The 24,344-nt window shown below is 41.2% G+C and overlaps 1 protein-coding gene and 1 non-coding gene across 4 annotated transcripts in view; both read left to right on the plus strand.

Moving 5' to 3' along the window:
• The window catches only part of mta3 (metastasis associated 1 family, member 3), a 35,498-nt gene extending 18,846 nt beyond the window's left edge, over positions 1-16,652 (plus strand). The window contains exons 11-20 of one of the 3 annotated variants that reach the window (XM_070545705.1): positions 318-376; positions 465-583; positions 4,533-4,690; positions 6,824-7,046; positions 8,423-8,515; positions 8,637-8,798; positions 9,281-9,312; positions 9,393-9,508; positions 14,146-14,191; positions 16,366-16,498. In XM_070545705.1, the coding sequence (XP_070401806.1) occupies positions 318-376; positions 465-583; positions 4,533-4,690; positions 6,824-7,046; positions 8,423-8,515; positions 8,637-8,798; positions 9,281-9,312; positions 9,393-9,508; positions 14,146-14,182 (999 nt within the window). In that variant the 3' untranslated portion in view covers positions 14,183-14,191; positions 16,366-16,498. Of the gene's footprint in view, positions 1-317; positions 377-464; positions 584-4,532; positions 4,691-6,823; positions 7,047-8,422; positions 8,516-8,636; positions 8,799-9,280; positions 9,313-9,392; positions 9,519-14,145; positions 14,192-16,365 lie in introns of all 3 variants that reach the window. The other 2 variants (XM_054749286.2, XM_070545706.1) reach the window with 2 other exon arrangements.
• A 4,869-nt stretch (positions 16,653-21,521) lies between these two features.
• On the plus strand, positions 21,522-21,615 carry trnai-uau (transfer RNA isoleucine (anticodon UAU)). The gene is made up of 2 exons: positions 21,522-21,559; positions 21,580-21,615. It is a non-coding gene; the product is annotated as a tRNA-Ile (tRNA).
• The last annotated feature ends 2,729 nt before the right edge of the window (positions 21,616-24,344 follow it).

Here is a 24,344-nt window from a genome sequence, read left to right on the forward strand (position 1 = left end):
AAGCCAGCCGATAAACCTATCATCCTTTTAGAGACTTATGCCTCCCATATGTTGGGCTTGTTTTCTGTCAGAAATGTGATTTTACCTCTGACCCCAAACTTAACACTGCAGAAAGTCTAAGAAACAGCTGGACAGCTGTTGACGGGTTGAGATGTAACAACGTAAAAACACTTCCTTTAGTGTAGAATTCAAAAATATTTGCAAGCTGCAAAATAAGAAGATGAGGATGCAGATGACTCATTTAAAGCTTTGAAATAGTTTGGGAGAATATTGGTGAGCGTTGTTTTAACGTTTCCTCTGTTTTTCTCCTGGAGCAGAAGAGGCTGAAGGCAGCTGAGGCAGAAAGCAAGCTGAAGCAGGTTTATATCCCCACATAGTGAGTTTTTTAGTTTACAAATGGAGACTTTTCTTATGTCTGGTGCTGAAGTCATACATGTTCTTAAATGTCTTTTCTTCTCTCACAGCAACAAACCCAACCCCAACCAGATCTCAGTGACCAATGGTAAGATGGCGACGGTGAACGGAGCGGGCCCTGGGGCCTACCACGCAGCAGGGGGATGCAGAGCCTGCGAAAGCTGCTACAGTAAGTGCCGTTTTAAAATTAAAGGAGTGAGATTAAGGGCAAGTATTAGATTGTATTTACTCTGACTGGAGAGAAGGTTTGAACTAGGGATGCACGATATATCAGCATCAATATCTGTATCAGAAGATGTCAGTAATTGGTCCGATAAGTAAAACTGTTTTCTGTTTCAGAGGGTGAGGAGTGTGATGATGTGTAATTGTTTAGTCATGTGACAGTGATCATCTCGGTGGTGTGTGTTTATAATAACATATACAAATAGGGCCGTGCGTTCAGACGATAAAAGACCGTTGAGAATTATAAAGTGATGACCATCTACCAAAGCTCGGAGATCGTAGAGAGGTCTATTTGCGTTCTATCAGCTGTGCCATTATTTCTGAACGCGTCTACCGGCACATTTTTTCATGCTATTTGCTAGTCTGCTTCTGGCAGCATGACAGACACACCAGAGCAAGTTTAAGGCCGTGTGTTGGTTTGTTAAGCTGGGGCGCTCGGTAGAGCTGAGGAAAATAATATAACAATCGGTGCATTTAGATGCAGACACAAACAATTATGAATCATTGAATAACCACACCATACTCTGTTATAGTGGCTAACTGCTAGCATTAGCCACTAGCTTGCTCTGTCTCTAAGCGGTCATTAAGCGTACTCTCACTCGTCTGCTTGATCAGGGAACCTCTGGGTCAATGTTCTGAATGCTGCATTTAGCTCTGTGACTTATTATTTTGAGACGTTTGTGTGTGCTGTAACGAGCCTTTTCTCAGTGGCTGCCGCCCAGAGCGTTGTTTATGCTAAACCCCTCCCCCACGTAATCAGCAAATGGTTATGGAGAGCAGTGAGGGAAAAATAGTGAGTGTAATAAGGAGTTTAATCCTGACTTGAGAATCCATGAGATGACGATACATCATTAATTTAGCTTAACATGATGGATTTTTTTTTCTTTGGACAAGAATTACTGGTAATTGTGGATGATGGGATATGAGCCATTAATTATAAATAAATAATTAAATGAAAGTGCCTTTGGGACATTTGAGACATGCATCTCTAGCTCTCAACTGTAGATGAATGGATAGAGATAAAGAGATAGAAAGATAAATAATGAAATTTTAAGTTTTTTTTTATCAATCAAACTATTTGTAGAGCACTTTTCATATACAATAAATACAGCTCAAATAGCTTTACAGTTTAAAATCACCCCAAAAATATAGAAATAATTATGACAGTTGCACCCCCCCCCCCCCCCCAAAAATTCCCACAACCCATTTCCTAAGGAACACACACACACACGAACAACAAATACACACATGCACACACACAAAACAAAGCATTCCACTGGACAAAGAATGTGACATACCGTACTCTTGTTTCACTCTGTTGCATCATCGCACCCACCAGGCATATAGAGTGCCCTGATTGGCCCACAAAGCGGATAAAGCTCTGTGATTTGTTCACTAAGCAGATAGAGCACTATGATTGGTCCACCATTATGGACCAATCACAGCTCTTTATGTGTTTGAAACCCCTCTAGAGAGCTGTGGTTGGCTAGCCAGAGTCCTGGTAGGAGCTGCGGAGGTTCCATTGGAGCATGCCTAGAACAAACTTTGCAAAGCAAGAATTTGGTCTAGTTCACTAGGCTAGTAGTCTATTCTACTGGTGATGAATGCATGCATCAGCTTCTCCGTATTGGCCCGAGAGAGAATGGGGCAGACTCTGGCGATGTTCTTTAAATGATAAAAACCTATTTTAGTAATGTTTTTTATGTGTGGGATAAAAGTCAGCACAGAGTCGAAAGTCACACCCAGGTTCTTCACTTGTTCAGAAGGATTAAAAGACATTGATTGCATTTTTGGTAAAAGTTTCTCTCTCTCTCGGCCTCAGGACCGTGACCAAAACTTCAGTTTTGTCCTGGTTGAGCTGGAGAAAGTTTTCTGCCATCTAGGATTTGATGTCTAAAATGCAGTTAAAAAGTGCATCCAATGGCTGTGTGTCATCAGGAGACACGGAGATGTACAACTGTGTGTCATCAGCGTAGCTGTGGAAATTCACCCCATGTCTCCTGATGACCTCTCCAAGAGGGAGCATATAAAGGTTAAAAAGCACTGGGCCTAAAATTGAACCCTGGGGCACACCACATTATGGCTGAATGATCTATCATTTTAGACCGAAATTATGATTTCAAACATCACGATCACGTGACCGTCAAAGCTGCGGTTTTTGCGATTTTGACTGATCCAGGATTTGTTGTATAACTTTTTTTTAACATCCGGGGTTTCCCCGTGTTACGGTGGCGGCAACAGCCAGCGCGGGGGAGGGGGTGGGGTATACTGTCCAGAGCCGAGTCCAACTCCACAGCTGACAAGAGTTGCAGGTTATTTTCAGTTTTATTTTTCCACACCCAGCGGTGCTAGAGCCGACAATAATGGCACCGTAGGTGAGGGAGAGAGGGAGAGACGTAGTTGAGTGGGGGAGAGAGAGACTCTTCCCACATCGGAGCAGGTTCAGGCTGATTTCTAAAGCTTGGTTTATGCTTCATCAGAGTGAGTGCGGTGTTGCGCGCTTTAGGTGACTTGCAAGCTTAACTTATCTTTTTAAAATGGTTTGAATTTTTCTGATGGCACACGTTAATTCAAACAGGCTAACGTGTCAGAGTGTCTCTTTCAATGCCTGTGCGTCTCTCATGGAGCTGACCGCAGCATAAGCTAGGCTTTATAGTAGAGTTTAGCGAGGAAAAACGTGCAGCCACTCTGCTTTGGTGATGTAGGGAAAGCCAAAGCCGCCAGGCTTAACTCATTTTCTGGGGTAAACTGTGCTTGACCGTAGTTTTTTTTTAAATTTTGAACGGAAAAAGCAAGTCAAGAGCAGCTTTAAGTCTGCTGTTAAAATCATCAACAATAAAATCACAGGAGGCAGATAAATTATTAGGAGGGATCTTTCTAAAAAACTTCCATAAAAACAGCAGCCACTTCAGGGGTTAGATGTTCATTACAGTTCATCAGAGGTCTCCCGCTAATAAACTTTAGGATTCTAAAATCTTTTATCCTATTTTCTGTGAAGGAGTGTAATGTATGTATTTTAATGGTAAATAACTTCCAAAATGTCTGAATTGTCACAATAGAAAAAAAAGTGTGTGTTTGAGTTTGTTTGTGTGTGTGTGTGTGTGTGTGTGTGTGTGTGTGTGTGTGTGTGTGTGTGTGTGTGTGTGTGTGTGTGTGTGTGTGTGTGTGTGTGTGTGTGTGTGTCAAACTGATGTGATGTACAATACTGTTGTTTTATATTTAACCTGGTCTTATGGGACATGTATATTTTAAACACGTCTGTTCATTTTCAGTTAATTTGATCATTATTTCCAGTTTGGCCTCGTTTCTTACAAAAGTTTCTCACATTTGATGGAATTTTGACTCGTGGAAACTCAACTTTGGAATTGTTTGTGACGAGTTTCCTGATGTGTGCAGGAACTTGAACCATAAATTTAAATTTGTCTTGCAAAATAAGATTTTTATTTAGAATTTTTAGCAATGATGGAGTGAGTTCCTGCTTTTTTTTTGTAGGGACTTTAAATGCACTAAAATGCTGGGAGTCAAACCTCACCTAGCCTTTTATCAGAGCGAGTTTTAACACTTAACTTGTTCTTTAGAATCGAACATGAACGCCCTGAGCAACGCTGCCATCAGTTTGTGTTACTAGAAGCTGATCTGAAGTCAGCTTAGTTTTAACAAAAATCAACTCTATCTAAACCCTACTTGACCGCTGCTCATGTTTCCTTTTATCCTCACATCTTTGTGGACCATTTCCGATGTTTGTTTATTGTCTATAGTCGATACCAGGCGAGCTGCTGCTCCTCCTGGAGCATAAATATGGATACAATTATTAAGGGAGTAATGAACATGGCTGGAGAGAGGTGGATTTTCTGCAGCTCCACTAATCAGCATGGTTGGGTTTTGTATGTTAACAGCCATGCAGTCAGCCCAATGGTACTCATGGGGACCTCCAAACATGCAGTGTCGCCTGTGTGTTTCCTGCTGGATGTACTGGAAGAAGTACGGAGGTCTGAAGATGCCCAGCAGAGCCGAAGGACCCGAGGAGAGGACCTCCCCCAGCCCAGCAAGCAATGTAAGCTCAGTGAGAGGGAACCAGCTAGCTATAGATGTCGGGCGCTGGTGGGTGATCCAAACATGTTTAAATGTTCAGTTCAATTCAAAGATACTTTATTAATCCCAGAGGGAAATTAGAGTTTCAGTACACACAATTCAGAGATCAGACATACATGGGCAAGACACATGACAAGAATTGGTGACTGGTCATTTGCAACCCTGAGTCGCGCTACCTTAATAGAGATCAGAGGGTTACATGAGGATTGGTTCAGGTGGAGGGGAAAAAAGGCACTTCAGTTACCCTCCACCGGGCGGGCAGCTTTGCTCTGCAAAAAAACACCTCAGACAGATATGCAACACTTCAGACATCACACACTAGGTGGGGCGGTGGGTTGGGACTATCCACACTTCGGTTCCTGCAGCCACTACAAGCAGCGCATGTCACCTCAGTCTGAAGGAGGTGGAGGAGCATTGAGGATTGGAGGGTTGCAGTGACCCTGGAACGATTTGGCGGCCTTCCCGCAGTCCCGCCCAGGCTGGGATAGGAGATAGGGTTGAGTTGCCATAGCGACGGCACATTCCACATATCTTCTGAGGGGGGAGTTTTCGTTGGAGCCTTGCAGGCAGATTACGATTAGAAATTGTTTTGGGGCCAGACAGAGATAATTTCCTCTCTGTCTTACAGTTCCTTGGTCCTCAACCTCTCAAAATCCCAATAATGGACATTAATCTATCCCAGTCCGTTCTGATTCGTCCACTCTATCCTTGATGGCATCCATCTTTTGTGCCAATGAATGAATCTCAGCCAAAGTTCCAAGCTTACGATTCATCTCGACAACTTTGTGAGTCTGTGAATTCACAGCACGGTGCAAACCATCTCTGAGCTCCAGGAGCAGGGCAATGTTCCTCGACAGCTCGTTAATTTTCCGGTAAGCCAGGTAGCCTCCAATGCCAATCAGCAGAAAACCTGACACCAACACCACGAATATCCACACATCTTCAGAGTCCTCCACAGACAGCTGAGATAAACAAATCAAGTTCCACTGTTTCCAGGAGTCCATGATGTGTCCAACTGGGTCTGTCCCGGCGGGGCATCCGGGAGCCCCTTCTCCCGTTCTCATCGTTGAAAAAATTTTATCAATTGCATTGAGTGACCAACTGACGAGGTCCATTTTAGGGATTTCAGTTTCCAGAAAAAATGCAGAAGCAGCCGTGCACCCAGCACACAGAGACAGACAAAGGGTCTTGAGGATAAGATATGGAGGAGAGGAGGATAAAAGCGTCTGCACCCTCCGAGAGCCGGAAGAAGTGCAGTTAATGCAAACTGCAGTTTTGAGGTAGCCTAGTGAACTAGACCAAATTCTTACATTTATTTAGTCTGGCTTGCCAGGCTAGTTTTGAAGGATTACAGAAAAGGGAAATAGTCTAAATAAAAGTGTTAAGCTGTGAGTTTCAGAGGGCATCAATTATTCAGCATTTTCTACCATATTGCACATAACTGTTGGGTCACATTTAGATTTTTTGTTGAGAAAGCTGAACAGTTCCAAGATGCCACCTCAGAATGCTTCCTGTTTTTATCAAATTCAGGAAAAGAACCTCCACAGGACAGTTGGGCACCCTGTGAATTTAGATTAAGTGAATTTAGACTTAATTTAATCTTGAATTAAAAATATTTAAAAAGTCACCCAAGCATGCAGTTATTGTAAATATTGTGCAGAGGACTTTGCTGATGGGGATGGAATTAAGCTCTTTATTAATGTTATTCATTAGACCTGTACAAAAAAGCTTACACGTTTTAGTTAGTAGGTGAAGGCTGCACTTCATTGTTATTAAACTGGTTTTAAAAGGCTGGTTTGGAAAATCTAACAAACTCATGAGCCTCCGGATCCACAAACGCTTTTTAAAACACAACCTTTAAAGTGGATTTTCTTCCTTTTAAATTGAAGTTAGTTTTTCGTTCAGAATATTAATTTAAAATTAAAAAACAAGTTTTTTTTCATCAATGTAATAATTTGTAAGCTTTTCAGCAGCACATTTTCAGGGTGATTGCAGTGATGCCTGGAACTGAAGTGACTGATCTAATATGTGTCATGAATGTTTTCAGCAGAATTTTGACTCCTACCATTTGCTTCTGCTCCTTCCTCTGTCCCAGGAGTCTCGCTCCAGGGGCCACGCCCCCCGTCAGTCCAACCACATGGTACCGATGCGAAACAGCGGCAGTCCCAAGTCCTCCATGAAGACCAAGCAGGCTTTCCTGCTTCAAGCAACCCGCCTCACCAAACTGGCCCGGCACATGTGCCGGGACATCATCAAGCTGCGCCGTGCTGCGCGCCGGCCCTTTGTTCCCATTAACTGTGGGGCCATAAAGGCAGAGTGTAAGAGCTCTTTCAATTCCTCCTAACTTCTGCCACAAGGCCACACACACACACACCTGCAGACAAAACACAACACACACACCTCACCTCTCCTCACCCCCAGCTCCCCCTTCATCAACTTCCCCCATCTCTGCCCCGTTTGTCTGTTTCTGTTTTTATTATTATTGTTATTATTATTTTGGTTTTTGTATTCTCCCACCCTGTTTCCAATAAAGACTGGCTGTCCTCATAACTTTGAGTTCTGATCATCTTTTCATTCGTGTTTTTGCTTTTTTATATTTTAATTCTGACCTGTGGCTCTTGGTGACTTCAAAGGGAAAGGCTGGAATAACGCTCAGATTTATGGATCAAACCTAGCTTTTGTACGCATCATTGACGTTGCTCCTGACATCGTGTGTGTGTTGGGGGGGGGGGGGGGGGGATTGTCTGAGCCATACTTTTGCTGCAGTTAAGAGATTTATTTTACTAAGAAACTATTTTACATGGTGCCTCTGGGAGAGCTCCGCCCACTTTATGTTGTCTCACACGCACATCGCCATAAATGTTCCTCTCCTTTTGCACGAGCATTCCTCTCATCCTCTTTGTGTTTTGTGAGAATACAAGTACGGAGAAAGCTTGAATGTGAGCGTTAGACAGATTCAGAAGAATTGATGTTGCTGCTGGTAGATCAGGCCCACCCCTAAGGAGACCTAACCCCTCTCCCATCATTCGTAGGATGGACCCTCACCAGTTGCCATCCTCCTCAGCTAATTTCCTGTATTCAGATCATACAATATTCATAGAGCCCCATCCCAGCGCTGCCTCTGGCTTGTAAATCCTGGGGACAGGATTTGCTGATCAGACTCATCCCTCTCTCTCTCTCTCTCTCTCCACTTTGCCTCCCCATCCCTCATTATCTAAAGACTGTTGCAATATTCTCGACTCCTCCTCTACCTCTATTTTGCTCTTTTCTTTCATGACTGAGAATGTGAGAGTACATCTCCAATAAAGTCGCACCTGAAAGCATCTTCTCTGAGTCCTTGTGCTTCATGTGTCTGTGTGATCTTGTTCATCAACTCCACATTCAGTTAGAGGAACCGCAGCAACACCACCCCCATCTCCCCCCCCCCCCCCCCCCCACAGCATGGGTGCATCTGTCCGTGTTTCCTTGTGATACCCTCTCCTTTGCAGGACGTGTTTGTTTGGATGTGCATGTGAGCATGTGTGGACATCTGCATGTCGGAGGTAATTATTTTTTTAAAAAACACGATCATAAATACCTCAGTCTTCATTTCCATGAGAAGACTCCTCATAAACAGCTTTTTTATTGAATATTGAGGATTAAAAAAGGGAATAAGACTGCAATGACACATAAAGAATCTGTGTGTTTGGTTTAGACATGTTGAGAGTGTCAGAGGGCCAGGGGACCCGACTACCCAAAACCAGAGCCGCCCAAAGGAGCACTCTGACCAGTGTTGTGCAGTTTCTAGGTAAATCCACACAAAGAAACAAGACCACCGCCCTCATAAGTGTCAAACCAGTAAAGTCATCAAATATTCAGATGGTCTGTATGAACCACTTCATGCAGCTCCGGTGTGATGTGTCTTCCAGAGTCCCGTCCAGTGGCCCACGCCCCTCGCTCCCATCGCACCCCAGGACTGCAGACACCCCCCCCTCGGCGCCTCCTCTCGTCTCTTCCACATGGCCCTCACGGCATGCTGGGAAAACGTAGCTACCATCACCACAGCAGGGCTGAACCAGAAAGACGCTCAGGTACTCAGAGACTGAAGGGATCCTACAAGAAAATAAGAACCCCTCATTTTATTCTTTTACTAATTGTGTTTCTAGAAACATGAGATCTGATTTTTTTTTCATGTAAACATTTTTACTTGCAGAATTAAACTCTTCAGTCTAATCAGGAGTTTAAAAAAACTCACTTTATCGTTATGTTTCTTAGAGATGAAGTGAAATGAGCAGATCAGGGCTGTGCAGGAATCAGACATCAATATCAGCCCTCAAATCTAGAATCGGAGCGCTTCTAGATCTGAACAAACTTTTGCATTTCAACAAAATAGACCCTGAACCTTTTCTGCCCATTTAACAGAATGTCATCTAAATCTAATAAAAATGAAGAACGCATCATTTTGATCAATTTTTCTTTTGGAACTTTCTACCTTTTCCTCAATTAAAACATGGCTTTGTAGCAATATTGTTCACAACTGACCGTTTACCCCTTTCTCTGGTGTGGCCTGCAGAAAACCCAGGCTCAACAGCTGGACCTGTCATGGTATGTGTGGGTTCACTTTTTGAGCTAACGTTCCTCTCCTGCATCCCTGCTTGTTGTCATTAAAATAACTTTTTTTGCAGCATAATGGTCGCAACAGCAGTGGAAACAACCGAGGAGGAGTGATGATCCGCAAGAGACGCCCCAACTGGATCGATGCTCCCGATGACAGCTTCTTCCTCGTCACCCGGGAGACCAGGTAAGCAAAGGTGACCCTTTATTGACCTCTGATTGACTAATTGTGTGTGTGCGTGTGTGCATGTAGGAAAAGCGATACTGACAGCAGATAAGCTGTGATTGAAAAGGAGTTATTTTTAACCTGTGTTGACTTCAGTCATCTGTAAACTGCCCAACAGAGAGACTGAATCAAGAGTTTATAATGAGAGATTATTTAATAGCTGACCTTTAAGCTTATTATCAATAATGTTTTTTGCTCTTGTCTGTTTGTATGTTTGACATGTTATCAATATGTCACCACTGGAGTGATTTTTATTTTGTTTATTTTTTTAAGTGATTACCATTCTGAGTTGACCTTAACAGAAACCGGCCATCACAGCTAAATGACCTTAGAAAACACAAAAAGGTCTAAAACTCAGATATTGAGCTGTCATTCCTTTAAGATCTACATGAAATCATGTTATCAGTTTATTTTCAACATTTGACCAAAACAACTATAACTATTGTTTGTTAATGTAAAATCATCTTTGTTTTAAGTTCTATAAAAGGCAACTTTGAGGCTAGCATTCAGAATTTATCCCAAAAGATTTATTTTATTGACTTTTTGAAAAATGTTGATTAAAAAGAATATCAAAATAATGTTTGTTTTAATCCAGATTTTTAAATGGAACACAAATGAAATCATTCCTGTAACTTAAGAAGCTGCAATCGATCAATCAACCAGCCAACCAACCAACCAACCAACAAACCAATTAACCAACCAACCAACCAGCCAACCAACTAACAAACTAATTAACAAACCAACCAATTAATAAATTAACCAATCAACCAACCAATTAACCAATCAGCCAATCAACAAACTAATTAACCAATCAACCAGTCAGTCAACTAATCATCAATCAATCAATTTTATTACAAAGCAAACAGATTTTCATGAAGTGTTTAAAACGTAATAAACTTGACATGTTTTCTAAACCGGCTAAAGAACATCAGCGTGGATCATCCCTAACATGAAATCTGAGAAAGTTTATCAGGAGTAGGGTTGTCACGGTGTGAAAATTTAACCTTACAGTTATTGTGACCAAAATTATCACGATTTTCGATATTATCGCGGTATTTTTTTTAAACGTGTTACATTTTCAGACTAAATAAACCTTGTATATCAGGAAAATATTGTCCTCAGTTTGTGTCTAAATTTTGCCCTAAAATGTGTTATTTTGTAATTATGTTGTTTATTTGTTTACATATTTCCCCTTTAGTCTTTAAAATACAATATTTGCCCATAACTTCTTATTTTTGTCTGTTTGATGTCATAATTTTAAAAATATTAGACCAGATGATACTCAGTAATCAAGTAGTCTTCTAATCAGATACTTTTTTACCCTTACTTGAGTAATAAACCCTATATCAGGAAAATATTGTCCTCGGTTTGTGTCCTTCTTTGCAGATTTGGGAAAATGTCATCAGGCAGTAATCATTGTTAAATTCATAATTATTCTCGGAGAGAGACCAGCTCTTATCTGCCCCTGGGAGCCCCGTAATACATAGCGTCTTTTCAGTATGGGGGCGTCCGTGACACGGTTTATATGCAGGTAGCGGCGCTGCGGCTGCTTTAAATAGCGACTCGTTGCATTCTCCCACAACCCAAATCCTCAGATCATGCATTTTAGCTAAAACGTTAACGTTAGCTTGCCTTGCGTTGACTGTAGAGTTGAGGGTGATGGTCACGCAGATGTGTCATGAGATTTGAAGCGTTGCTGCCTTTCAGACACTTTTTCCTCACTGTAAAAAAGACAGTCCAGTGAACTTAAAAAAGTAAAGCAACCAGTTGCAATACAATTTTAAGTTCAGTCAACTTTTTAGGTGCTTGCTTTTCTGTATTAACTTAACATTTTGCAAGTTAAAACGTTCAACTGACTTAAAACTTTAAACTCTCCAAACTAATTGCAATTTGGATTTTTAACAGTGCTGCACGTGCTGCAAACAGGATAGCCATCTTCTATCAACTGTCCCTCGGCATTCTTCAAATATCCAAAAAAAATGCCCATACATCCGATTTTGTCTTCTTTGAGGGATAATAAATGTCCTGAGTGCTGCCGTCTCCTCCTTTGGCCATTATTTCAGCTTTAGCTTCAAGAAAGTTTTGGCTGTAAACAACAAAGTGCCGCCAGCAACTTCAGCAGATGTGGTGGCTGGTAAGGGTCACCGCGCCTACATCGCAGCCACGGTACTCCACCGAGATAATATTTTTTTTTAAAAAACAAGACAGTTATTATTATTGTCAACTTTTTTACCGGGGTTTACCTACACCGGTTACCGTGACAACTCTAATCAGGAGCTAACTTCATTCCATTTCATGAAGTCTGATTCATAAAGGTTTTTTCCATCCTTCTGATGCACTTTCATCATTTTAAACATCTTCCGTTTATCTGATTCCTTTTTCTCCTTCCATCTTTTTTACATCTCTGTATCATCCTTACCCGTTATCTGGCACTAGGAATACATTTAGCAAAGTGAATAAGAAACATCTGTGATGCCAACGTAAAGCTAGCTGATTAATGTAAACATTGTTTACTTGTGAGAAGACTCGTGTCTCCACCTCTAACGTCACACGGTGCACATCAAACCACTTTCTTCTGCCCTCACAAGCACTTAGGAGACTGAAAATGAACACCATTTCATACCATTAGCACAGCTTGTACTGCATCAACATCATTACAGCTGCAGAAGGGAGTTTGTCATTGGGAGAGAGTGACATTAGCTTTTAGTTTAAAGCTTTTTGTGCTCCCTTAAAGACTTTGATGTAAAGATGCTTTTGATTTCTGAGAAGGAATCCAATCTAATCAAAAAATGATTTAGTTAAGCCTCAAACTGGAATAGCTTGGTAAATGTTCTAATAAACTGTTTTAAATTGACTGTATTTTATTGTTTTGTTTTAAACATAAAGTGTTTTGAAAAAGGAAATACTTTAGTTCACTTGTGGATGTGCACATAACTAATCAAAGTTTTCAGAGTTCGTATGTGCCAAAGAAAGATGGTCTTCCATTAAGCCTGTGCCTAATTGAGCCATGGCACCCGACTCTCACAGCCGCCCTCGGACCGCCGCGGCTAAAATTAGAGCAGCTAACTGGTGCAGATGGAGCCAGGCACGGCTGGGCCCTGCATGGAAATATCATTACCGCATTAACCATGGCTGCACTCACATGAATCACTCACTCGCCACAGAGATCAACATGGCTGAGTGTTGATGTGTGACATGGACGGCATCAATCTAAAGCCTGCACTGCTCGTTATAGCATCCTGTCACTCACCCTCCCCGCGAGACAATTAATGCCTCTCTGAATAAAAGATCTGCTCGTAGGCTAATGAAAGATGATCTGAAGTAAGTTCCTCTTTCCTTGTCTGTCTCTTTTTCTCTCAGAGTGATGAAGGACACATTGTGTCAGCGGGCAGAGAGAGGCATGAAGGGTGGAAGATCACTCAGTTATTCAGTGAAGTGGAAGGGAAGCAGACATGAAACTGAGATGACAGTTCTCATCAGAAGTTTAACCATCTGAGGCAAAATGTCAATAAAACTGTTCAGCCCACCAGACTGGACAAAATTAGATGGTTAAAAAGTCACTCTCAAACAGATGGAAGTGTAATAAAAGGCATCACATGCCTTGAAAGAATGTAGACCGTTCTTCCTCTCATGGTTGTTCTGGTCAAACCTCAACATTATATATTGTGTCTTGAAGGTTTAGCTGGAAAGAACTCGACTTTTTTTGTTTTCCTTCTAAGAAGCTTCTTCAGTTCTGAAATTTGAGTCTTATAGGTGTGGTCTGAAACAAACATTGATGGGGAAATAGGAGTCACTAATGTGAGCGGCCATTCGCCCCCAGTGCATTCATTTCAACTGAGGAAGGTGCTTATCCAACTAAAAAAACACATTTTTAACAAGCTTTTTCACAAAATCAGACATATTATGGCATGATAATTAAAATCTAAATATAATTAAACAACATAAATTAAAGTACATTAAAATATAAAAGCCCATCAGGTAGGCTATGTGATCTCTTTTCAAAAGTACGCTGGTTGTTTCAACCGTAGGCTACACAAAAACTGGCATAATTGCCCACTCTGTATATTGTCTTTGGAGAGTCAGGAGACCCATCCAATATGGCGTTGATGCTGTTACGCTCTTCAGCGCCCAATGGGGCATCCACGTACTCGTGTCTATGGGTCCATCAAGGTCACGAGTCCCTGGCCCCTCCCTCTATTCAGTTCTGTTTGTGTTGCTGGTGCTGACGAGATTAACAGGTCCCCAACAATGCTCACCTGTGCACTGTTTTGGTCACATCTCAAGGTGACATCCCAGGCAGTAAAACTGAAACTCACCCCTTGAGACGTGACCAAAACAGTGCACAAGTGGGCGTTGTTGGGGATCTGTTAATATTGTTAGCACCTACAAGGAAAACCAGGTGTTTCCAACTAAACCTTCCAGGTTACTATGCCCTGGGCAACCGAGACTCTACACAAAGATGTTGAGTTTCACGCAAATTCACAGGATCTCATGTGATCTGTTAGCCAGACTATGTTTTGTGAATGACTCTCAGGTACTGTCAGCAGCACCACATCTATAAAACTGGTTGAATTATAACCATTTTTGTGTTTTCTAAGGTCAGTTGGCTGTGGTGGCCATCTTGAATTGGGCTGACTCCAAAAGGTAATTAGTTATAGATGTATGTCTAATAAGTTATTATCAAGTTATTTTTCCCCATACATGGATAACAGAAAAGGAGAATTGCCTTGATTTTATTTTGACTTCCTCACAAGTGTCACCATATGTGATCATCTGCTTTTTTCTTTGGGTGTGCCCAAGCCAACCAACAGGTTGGTCACACCTGTCAATGTTCTACTGTCCCTTAATCAAAATCTACCCAGTGGTGCATGAAATTATTTACCAGCAAACAACCTAATGGTGTTAATGGAAAAGATCAGTTAGTGGTCCAGTCTGTGTTGGGATGACTCTTCTTAGTCCTTTTCTATTACCCAATTTTGTTAAACTCTGGCAGCCATCTTGTTTACTAATTATCTTGTTTACTCCAGAAGTGAAAACACTCGTACAGCCAGTAGTTACTTTATATAAGAGCTGGGTAAATTAGTCATTTGTATCAATTTGTTGCTAAGGAACAAACGCAGACACAAGCAAAAACATTCTAGCCCACCTCTTGTTGGCAGGTGATAAAAATCTCGTGTTCGATGACAGGACAGACCTTTAGAAGAATTTATGACTTCGTATTTTAAAGTTGCTTGCATAATTTTTGCATTAATAAAACACTAGAACTGCACTATTAAAGCAGTCGAAACATGTTTTACTTTATTTCTCACTTTTTTCCAAAAACACATTTATCTTAAGAAATAAATGTAATCCTGTTTTTGTCAGTTTTACGTTTCAGACGTTTTAAACTAATGAAAACTCGGGAGAAAAGACAAGCCGGGAGTAAGGAAGAGTCTGACTCATATGAGAACAGCAGTTTATCAGTCTGAGTGTCGTTCACTTAAGAGGGGTGTGTGTGGACGGTCGTTGCATGCATTCTGTAGATGTACTGAATTATAATGTGTTGCACTAATTTTATCAACAGCAAGAACCTGTTTCCTGTTCAAGGAAAAAATCTGCAATGTTTTTGACATCTGTCAAAGAGGAAAAAACAGAGAATTGGAGGGGTTTGAAATCCCAAAATGCAGGAAGCCATGATCACCTGAGCATCGAGGTCATGTACCTTACATTTGTCTCCGATCGAATTCCATTAGCTCTGTGACCGTAAGTGTTTGTCGTGGTCTTGGCTTTGGTGCAGTGGGCTCTTAAGAGCTTCGTACTATTACAGCACCAAGGCCTCAGCAGTCTGGACATTAACCTCTGCAACTCTTTTCTTCAACGATTCAGAAAATTCAGTAGAGCTGTTGTTTCACCTTTCCTCCTGTGTTCCCGCTGTTGCTTTATCATTGCAATTTAGTTAATCCACCTAAAGTAAGTTATCGTGTACTCTAGAGCTACAATTTGATGTCCTCAGTTTTCATTTCTGACCTTCTGTTGTTTTAATGATTTGAAGCTTTATAACTCAGTGCTTTCTAAATCTGTGTGTTTTAGAATCATTTTGCTGTTTGGATCCACTAATAAATAAAAAGTCAAATGTTTGCATCTGAGAAATAGGGCGATTAAATGTCTGTACTGATAAATAAGCTGTCATTGTTCTTTGCTATTTCAGCTTCTCATAAGTATGTCAAACATTAATTATGGAAACTTGCTGAAATATTGTTATGGAACAACAAATAGCTGCTACTAAAAGTAATTGTAGTCTCTAAAGACTTCTCTAATATTAAAAACAAACAAAACTAATTTAAAATGGTAAATGCCTGAAATTACAAACTGTGTTTTTTGTTTTACATTTTGAAATAACCACAGGATGCTGAAGCTTATTTTGTGTGTGTGTATATATATATATATATATATATATATATACACACACACACATATATATATATGTATATATATATATATATATAAAGTTTAAAAAGTAATTGACTTGGATTTTTCAGAAATGATACTGAAAGTTTCAAATATCACTGAACAATTAAAAATGTTACTAGCAAAGTGTGCCTCAAAACGTGTTGGTTAGTTGGATTTGTTGTTCCTCTCAGAGTAGTGTTTTTATCTCCAGAGTGAATCAACAACTTACTTGTCAGCATTTTGTACTTCATATATATGAATTTCTGAAATGCAACAGAGGCCTAAAAAACGTAAAGAGTTTTGATCAAGAATATCCAGTCAGCTTGAATAAACTTGGAGTTTAACTGCTCTTTTCTGTCTTCCACTGTACTCCTGCCCCACCCCTGCAGGAGGGCTCGGCGAATGCTGTCCCGCTCCCAGCTGAGGCACGCCTGCCGACAGCCCTGCGAGCAAATCACTCTACGCAGGGTCTCCCACGCCCCCCCGCAGGGACTTGTCCTTGCCCCTCCGCACCCTCACCCCAGCCTGAGAATGCGTGGCCCCATCGTCATCCATGACTGACCAGATCCCAACCTTCTGACCACTACGATCACGACCAAGATCCTGACCTGATCTTCAACTAAATCCTCACTTGTTTTCAACCCAAAAATACCGTTATAACAGAAGGATGTGATGGTGCAACTGCTGCTGGGAGTCTGTGTGTGTATTTACTCTATCTGGGTGCATGTGAGCAGTGAGAGTGCGTTTGTGTCTTTTTTAATGGCTGGACATAACGACACAACTTTTGTGTAAACTTTGTTTGGATTGTGAACTGTTGTGAAGTTTCATCAGCTTGTAAAAAGCTGGGGGTGGGTGGGGGGGATAGACAGGGGTTGGAGAGTGAGTGTTTTAACATAGTGACAAATGTCCAGCGTGGACGTTAAAAAAGAAAAGAAAACAAAAGGCACTAATCTGAAACAGAAGCAGCTTTTCATTAAAACAGCTGCTTTAAATGGTCTTTCATCCTGAAATCTGACCAAGCAAGAAGAAGTCATCCATCACAGCAGTCATTATTCATGATGAATTTGCAGGTTTGAAAATATTAAAAAGAAGCAGGGAGCCAGCTCTCATCAACATGAAGCATTGTGTAAATCTTGTTCATCTCATTGCAGCACTGTAAATTCCTCTCATCCCATTTCTAACATGGAGCACTTCTTTGCCAGCAGAACCGGGCATGAAGTTGTCAAACCTGCAACTTTTAGAGGCATAAAACAACAACAATCAGTTTTCCTCTCACTGAGTTTCACTGAGTTCCTCCTTTTAAGCCAACAATCACATTTTCTCTGCTTCCAGACCTCTCTTCTGTTGCTGCCTCCTAACATTGTCGGTTAATTCGCCCAGCTCTCCAGTTTGTTTCCTCTGAGTTTTAAACCTGGCATGTCTCTGACCAATGGGTCACATGGTTTCTTCTCTTTCATTCAGAATGTTTATGTTCGTGTTTCCTGTCTGTCATGTGTTTGAATTATGAATATGCTGAGAACAATAAAAAGAAAAAAAAATTCTACATCTCCAGGGTTTGGTGTCAGATCTCTGAGTCGCCCACATATCCTGCCCCGTCTCACAGCCACCTCCATCATGTCTCCATGTCTGTGGTGTCTCCTTGTGTTGCTCTTGTGGAGGAGTGTGACAGATTGGGGAGGCCTGATGCACAGAGCAGCCTCCGTGTGTGGATGTTGTAAAATGCCTCCACAAAATATGGCTATTTGACACAGTGATGAGGAATGAGAAGAGTTATCAGAATACAAATAATGTTTGCTTACAGCTTGCCTTGAGCTGTATGCAGTCTGCTGCATATGCAAGATGCACTTCCACACACTACAGTATCTTCTCAATAAAATGAGGAAAACATTATTTTAACGGGAAATTATTAAACAATCTTAGGAACCAGGCTGAGGTAGCAAACTCAAAGTGCAATATTAAAAGTGCAAAACATTAAAAAATGGATAATGTTTCACTTAAGTCCCTTTTCAATTTACTGAATGAACTTTGACTCCTGCACACAGCATAGACGTAGAAGAGTAGACGCCGCACCAACCGCTACTGCCTATGTTTGGCCACATTTGCGGGTTCAACTTTTTATAAACTCTATGGTTAACAGGATATTTTAGCTAGGCTTTAGCTCCGGAGAAGCTGAGAAGGTCCGGAAAGCAATGGCACCGTTTCCATATATGTTATTGTTGTGCCCACTCCCCGCCCCGTGCTACAAGCTGTAGCCAACTGCAGTTGGGAAAAGCTTTGTGGACATCTGGAGCTAGGACCAGGGGCGGATTTAGGACTGAAGAAGATCCGGGGCTTAACACATACACTCGCGCGCGTGCACACACACGTGTAGCGTTATGAAGTTTATAATGGTCTGCCCTTAACAGCTGCCCCTTCACACAGTACCATCGCCAAGGTCGGACGCTTGGTTCAGTATGTTTACATTCCAGGAGAAGAGACAGAAGAACAGAAGAAGAACGCTTTTCATTGATTAATCAAAGTACTTTATTTGTGATAAGCTAATCAAAGCATTTGTTGATCATTAATAATCAGGTGAATGATCTGTGAAATAAAGATGTCATGAGTTATGTGTTTAAATGTATAAACAGGGCTGCACCAGACATACTGATATACATTACCATGGAAACGCATGACACATTGTTTTCAACCAATCAGAACTTTCGTCTGTGGTAGGGCAGAATCTGGTTTGTTTATGAAAGTAGTCCAATCCGGTTTACTAAGATTCTTAAACAACTGGGAGATATAAAAAGAAGGCAACGCCATTTTAAGTCAGTTCCACGTCAGTTCCATGTTAAGCAGTTACATGTTAAACTCAGCTCCAGGACATCCGAGTTCCTAAGGATTTCCATCGTCATCATTAAGAAGTTGCAGACTGGCCAGCTGTACTTCCTACTTTGAGCTGAAATCTGTCAAGCTGGAGATTTTCCGTCGTTTGTACCAACGAGATGACGTTCCTTCAAAATAAGAGTGAACTTGCTGACGCCTGCCGACTACGACCGGAGTTATCCTCAGACGGGCGTTGTGTGCTGCGACTGCTGTTTCAACCAGCTCCAGTACCCATGAAGGTCCGAGGACCTGGCAATTCCTGATCTACACGGGAGACTCCCTACGGTACGTGGTCACGGCACAAAATGGCGGCTCATGTCATCAGCAATCGAAGCCTCGTGGTAGCCTAGTCATAACAACCAGATCTGCTACTCAGCCTAGAGATTCTGAACAAAACACACACCCACACCAACACGAAACATCCAAATCCATATGCATTCATCATTGAGATAGTCCTGGTAGATTGTAAGAATTTATAATTATAGAAATTAAAGATTCTTAAACTATCCCAACTCTCTTTTCTTGTCTCTCAGTCAATACAGAGTGTTTAAGTAAACTCCCTGATGATAAAAACAACCACTTCTGATTGATTACTTAGATTGTATAATATACAAAATCAGATAATTAAATTATCTAATTACAGTATATAAATATACAACTTAAAATAACAACACACGTAACACGCACTAGTCAACATCATATATATTTGTCTTGTACCACATAATTTTTAATCTGAAGCTACATATTAAGCATATTCAGGGCAGAATATTGCTCCTGTTAGTGTTTAGTGTGAGATGATAGTAAATATTCCCTTTCTTTCTCCAACAACGTTATCTGATAGTAAGCTAACTTTAGGCAAACCAGCAGCACAACAAATTTTTTCAAATAAGACTCACAAACCTGAGTCAACACCAGTCTCATCAAAGCTGGGGTTCTGTCGTTGTACTTTTTGTCTAAAAAACGTCCTTATGTCCATCTTCACTCATGAGTTTCAGGCAGAGAGTGTAGAAGAAGCTGGCTGCTGAAGGGTTTCTTCTTCAGTGGTGGAGGCTCAGGCAGCCTGTATACAAACTACTGCCAGCTGCTCCCTCTCTGTTGGACTTTGGTACTGCATGTTACTTTCGCGATTTAGATCCGGGGCTTTTCATAAAACATCCGGGGCTTCAGCCCAAGTAGCCGGGCCTAACGCCGCCCCTGGCTAGGACGGCGAAAGAACACATTCATAAACCTGTTCATGCACTCGAGGACGAACGCACTCACTTTTATGTTTGTCAGGCCAAATACGAACGAGTTCAGTTCACATTCACGAATAAAAAACAGAGCGAATTCATGAACGGTCGTTCAATGAACGCATTCGGACACAACACTGCCAACAATGTAACTTTTACGTTTGTAAAATATACAGTCACGTTCTTACATAATACTGTCATTCTTACAATAAAATTTTCACATTCCTATAATATAAATATTATTGACGTCAGAGAAAAGAAGAGTAAAAATGACTACACGTTTAACGAACCTCGAATCCTTTTTCCAGGAGGAAAGAACCATCTTGCCATGTGGTAAGTATGCTGGGGCAGAGGAGATTATGTGGTGATGTCATACATATGCGACATGTCAACGTCTGATTTGTAGCCATTACAAATTTTTACAAGTTGATATATCTCAAAGTATTTGACAGGCATGGTCGAAACACACATATCTTTTCATTTAAATTAGAGTGCAATTCAGGACATGAGGCAAAGGGGAAAATAGCTCTTTTAGCCCCATTGACTTGCATACATTTTTTGTTTTTCTGGGGACCCATGAGCCGACCGGAAAGGATACTTTTGCTCCCTATATTGTAATGTGGTAACATATTGTAAGAATGAGAAAATTATATACTTAGAACAATAAAGTTAGGGTATCATAATGTGATGTTGCTCCAACATTTTTTGTGTGGATAGGCAGCTCTTGGCTTCCGTACTAATTAGATTGGTTTGCTGAAAATGATAGAATTACTTTGTTTTGAAAGAATGTGAATTGAAATGCTTAAATCTGTGAGGCTTATTCAGGTTTTTAAATAACATTCTAGCATCCTTTTTTTGTTCTTGAAACATTTTTTGGTTTTAAAACGAAACTTTTTATTTCACAACATTTTTCTGCACGGGTTTCTGTTTTATCAGTCATTAAACAGGCTATATATTTTTAATTTAACTTAATTAAGCACATTTGGGGTATTTGAGATCACACAATAATGATTGACGAATTGTCAGATATCGTTATTCTTTACGACAGCGGAAAATCGTTTTTTTATTTTATTTAGTAAATTTACAAACAAACATGGCACTTTGACAATGTTAAGTCCAAAACTTATATTCAAAAGGAGCAGTCACTATAACATTTGTAAATATCCAGTAAAAAGACGGAAAATCGTTTTTTTAATTGTTTATTTTTAAAGAACGATACGCTATTGATTATATACAAGGTTTGTGCAAAGTCCGTGAACGCAGCACCTGGGTCTGCCGTAAGCAAACTCGGTAAAATCATCGACTTTTATTGGAAACATAATCTTTTGTTTCTGTTTGATTGCAATCACCCCTAAAGGCAAAGCCCAGTAAAATATACAATATTCCTTAATGATCATGCGGTTTCAAGTATTGGTGTAGATAAATGAAACTCCGGAGCTAGCTCCATTGAAGCTCCAGTGGCGCAATCGGTTAGCGCGCGGTACTTATATGACAGTATGCAGCAGAGCAATGCCGAGGTTGTGAGTTCGAGCCTCACCTGGAGCACATCTTTTTGCATCCTGTCCTGCACGAGCTCCTTCGACTTGGATCACCCGCATATAGCGTCAGCATTTTCTGTCCACAAAAAAAATTATGATGAGAATCAGTCAATAAAACTTTATGAAGCACTTTTCATTGAAAAAATATAACTCAAAGTGCTTTACAAATTAAAAAGACCCCACATATCTCACAAATGTCATTGACAATTAAAACATCCTTCCCCCCAACCCAATCACACACACACACACACACACACACACACACACACACACACACACACACACACACACACACACACACACACACACACACACACACACGCACACACAGCCACATGCACACACAACGCACTTGAGGACATGACTAAACACTGGGATGAGGTCAGATGAGTCAGGTACTTAAGGAAACAAAGAAAACCACAGAAACAAAATGAAAAAAAAATTGTTGATTCTTCAGAGTAAAGACCTTCCTGGTCGGCCCAGGAAATCACGTACCCAGTAAAAGCCTCAACATCAAATGTGATTTTATTAACCCATCTAAAATTACGAAATAATAAAGGAAACTTAAAACTACTACTAATAATAATCAATAAAATTAAATTTAATTACACAAATACAATTAGATGTAAGATAAAAGGGCAAAGACACACAAAAAATCATAATACACGGCATACTATATCAAATTTAATTCAATTCAAAAATACTTTATTAATCCCAGAGGGAAATTGATTGCTGTAGTAGCTCAGAATAATAATAATAATAATAATCAAGTCATCAAAGAGTTATGGTATATTACAATGGCTGTTGGCAGGAAGGATCTCCAGTAGCGGTCAGTGTTGCAGCGAAACTGAAGAAGCCTCTGACTGAAGACACTCTTCAGTTGTCGGACAGTCTTGTGAAGAGAATGCACAGGGTTGTCCAGAATTTTTTTGATTCTCTGGAGAATCCTTCTTTGCATTATCTCCTCCAGTGGTTCCACAGTCTGCCCCAGAACAGAACCAGCCTTTTTTATTAGGCTGTTTAGCCTTTTTGGGTCCCAGCTTCTGATGCTACTACCCCAACAGACGATGGCTGAAGAGATTACACTCTCAACAACAGACTTGTAGAAGATGTGCAGCATCTTGCTACAGACATTGAAGGACCTAAGCGTCCTCAAGAAGTGCAGTCGGCTGTGTCCCTTCTTGAAAAACGACTTCGCTGTTCTTTCTCCAGTCCAGTCTGTTGTCCAGGTGAACTCCAAGGTATTTGTATTCCTAAACCACCTCCACTTCTTCTTCCATGATGGAAACAGTGTTTGACTCCACCCTGTTTCTTCTGAAGTCTAAAATCATCTCCTTTGTTTTGTTCACGTTCAGGTCAGATGATTGTTTCCACACCATGCCACAAAGCGCTCCACCAGCTCTCTGTACTCAGCTTCCTGTCCATCTCTGATACACCCGACAACTGCAGAGTCATCTGAGTATTTCTGTAGATGACAGGTCTCTGATTTGTATTGGAAGTCTGAGGTGTACAGGGTGAAAAGGAATGGTGAGAGTACAGTCCCCTGTGGTGCTCCAGTGTTACTGATCACCTGGTTTGATGTGCAGTTCTTCAGCTACACAAGCTGTGGTCTGTTTGTCAGGTAGTCTTTAATCCAGGTGATAGTTGAGGCCCCCACCTGTGTCTTCTGGAGTTTCTGGCAAAGTACATCAGGCTGAATTGTGTTAAATGCACTGGAGAAATCAAAGAACATGACCCTCACTGTGCTGCCTGCTTTGTCCAGATGACAGTGGATTGGTTGAAGCAGCTGGATGATGGCATGTTCAACTCCAACTCCATGGCGATAAGCAAACTGCAACGGGTCCTGATATGTCCTAGTTTGCTTATTCACCTGAATATTCAAAAGGAGTCTCTCCAGGACCTTCATGATGTGGGATGTGAGGGCAACCGGTCCGTAGTCGTCATTGACTGATGGGCGAGTTTTCTTTGGAACTGGAACAAGGCAGGATGTCTTCCACAGGACTGGAACCTTCTCCTGGGCCAGGCTGAGGTTGAAGAGGTGCTGCAGAATCCCACAAAGCTGCTCTGCACAGGCCTTCAGTACCCTGGGGCTGACACCTTCTGGACCTGCAGCCTTGTTCCTGTTCAGTCTCTCCAGCTGCCTCTTCACCTGACTTCTAGAGACAGATATGTGAGAGGGGGAGGTAAATGGGGCAGCAGCATCTCCTGACTTGGTTGAAGACAGATTTATAGAACCAGACGAGTCCATGACTGCGTTAGAGGACAAAAGAGCTGGTGTGTGACAGGAAAATGTTGGATCAGAGGAGGATGGGATGTCTGATTGGCTGGGGACAGGCGAGGAGGACGCTGGGTTTGTTTCTGAACTAAACCTATTGAAGAACTTGTTCAGTTCATTGGCTGGGTCCAGGCTGCCATCTGTGCAATCCTTCCTCTGCTTGAAGCCTGTGATCTTCTTCATCCCTGACCAGACATCTCTGATATTGTTCTTCTGTAGTTTGTTCTCCAGCTTTTTCCTGTATGCCTCCTTGATGGCTCTGATCTTGATCTTCAGTTGCTTCTGTATAATCCTCAATAATTCCCTGTCTCCCTCCTTGAAGGCTCTTTTTTTCTCATTTAGTAGATTCTTCAGTTCACTGGTGATCAAGGGTTTGTTATTAGAGAAGCATCTCACTGTTCTGGTGGGTGTGATGTTGTCCACACAGACGTTTATATAGTCAGTGACTCATCCAGTCATGG

This window comes from Nothobranchius furzeri, chromosome 16 (genome assembly GCF_043380555.1).
Source record: "Nothobranchius furzeri strain GRZ-AD chromosome 16, NfurGRZ-RIMD1, whole genome shotgun sequence".
Classification (NCBI taxonomy): Eukaryota; Metazoa; Chordata; class Actinopteri; order Cyprinodontiformes; family Nothobranchiidae; genus Nothobranchius; species Nothobranchius furzeri.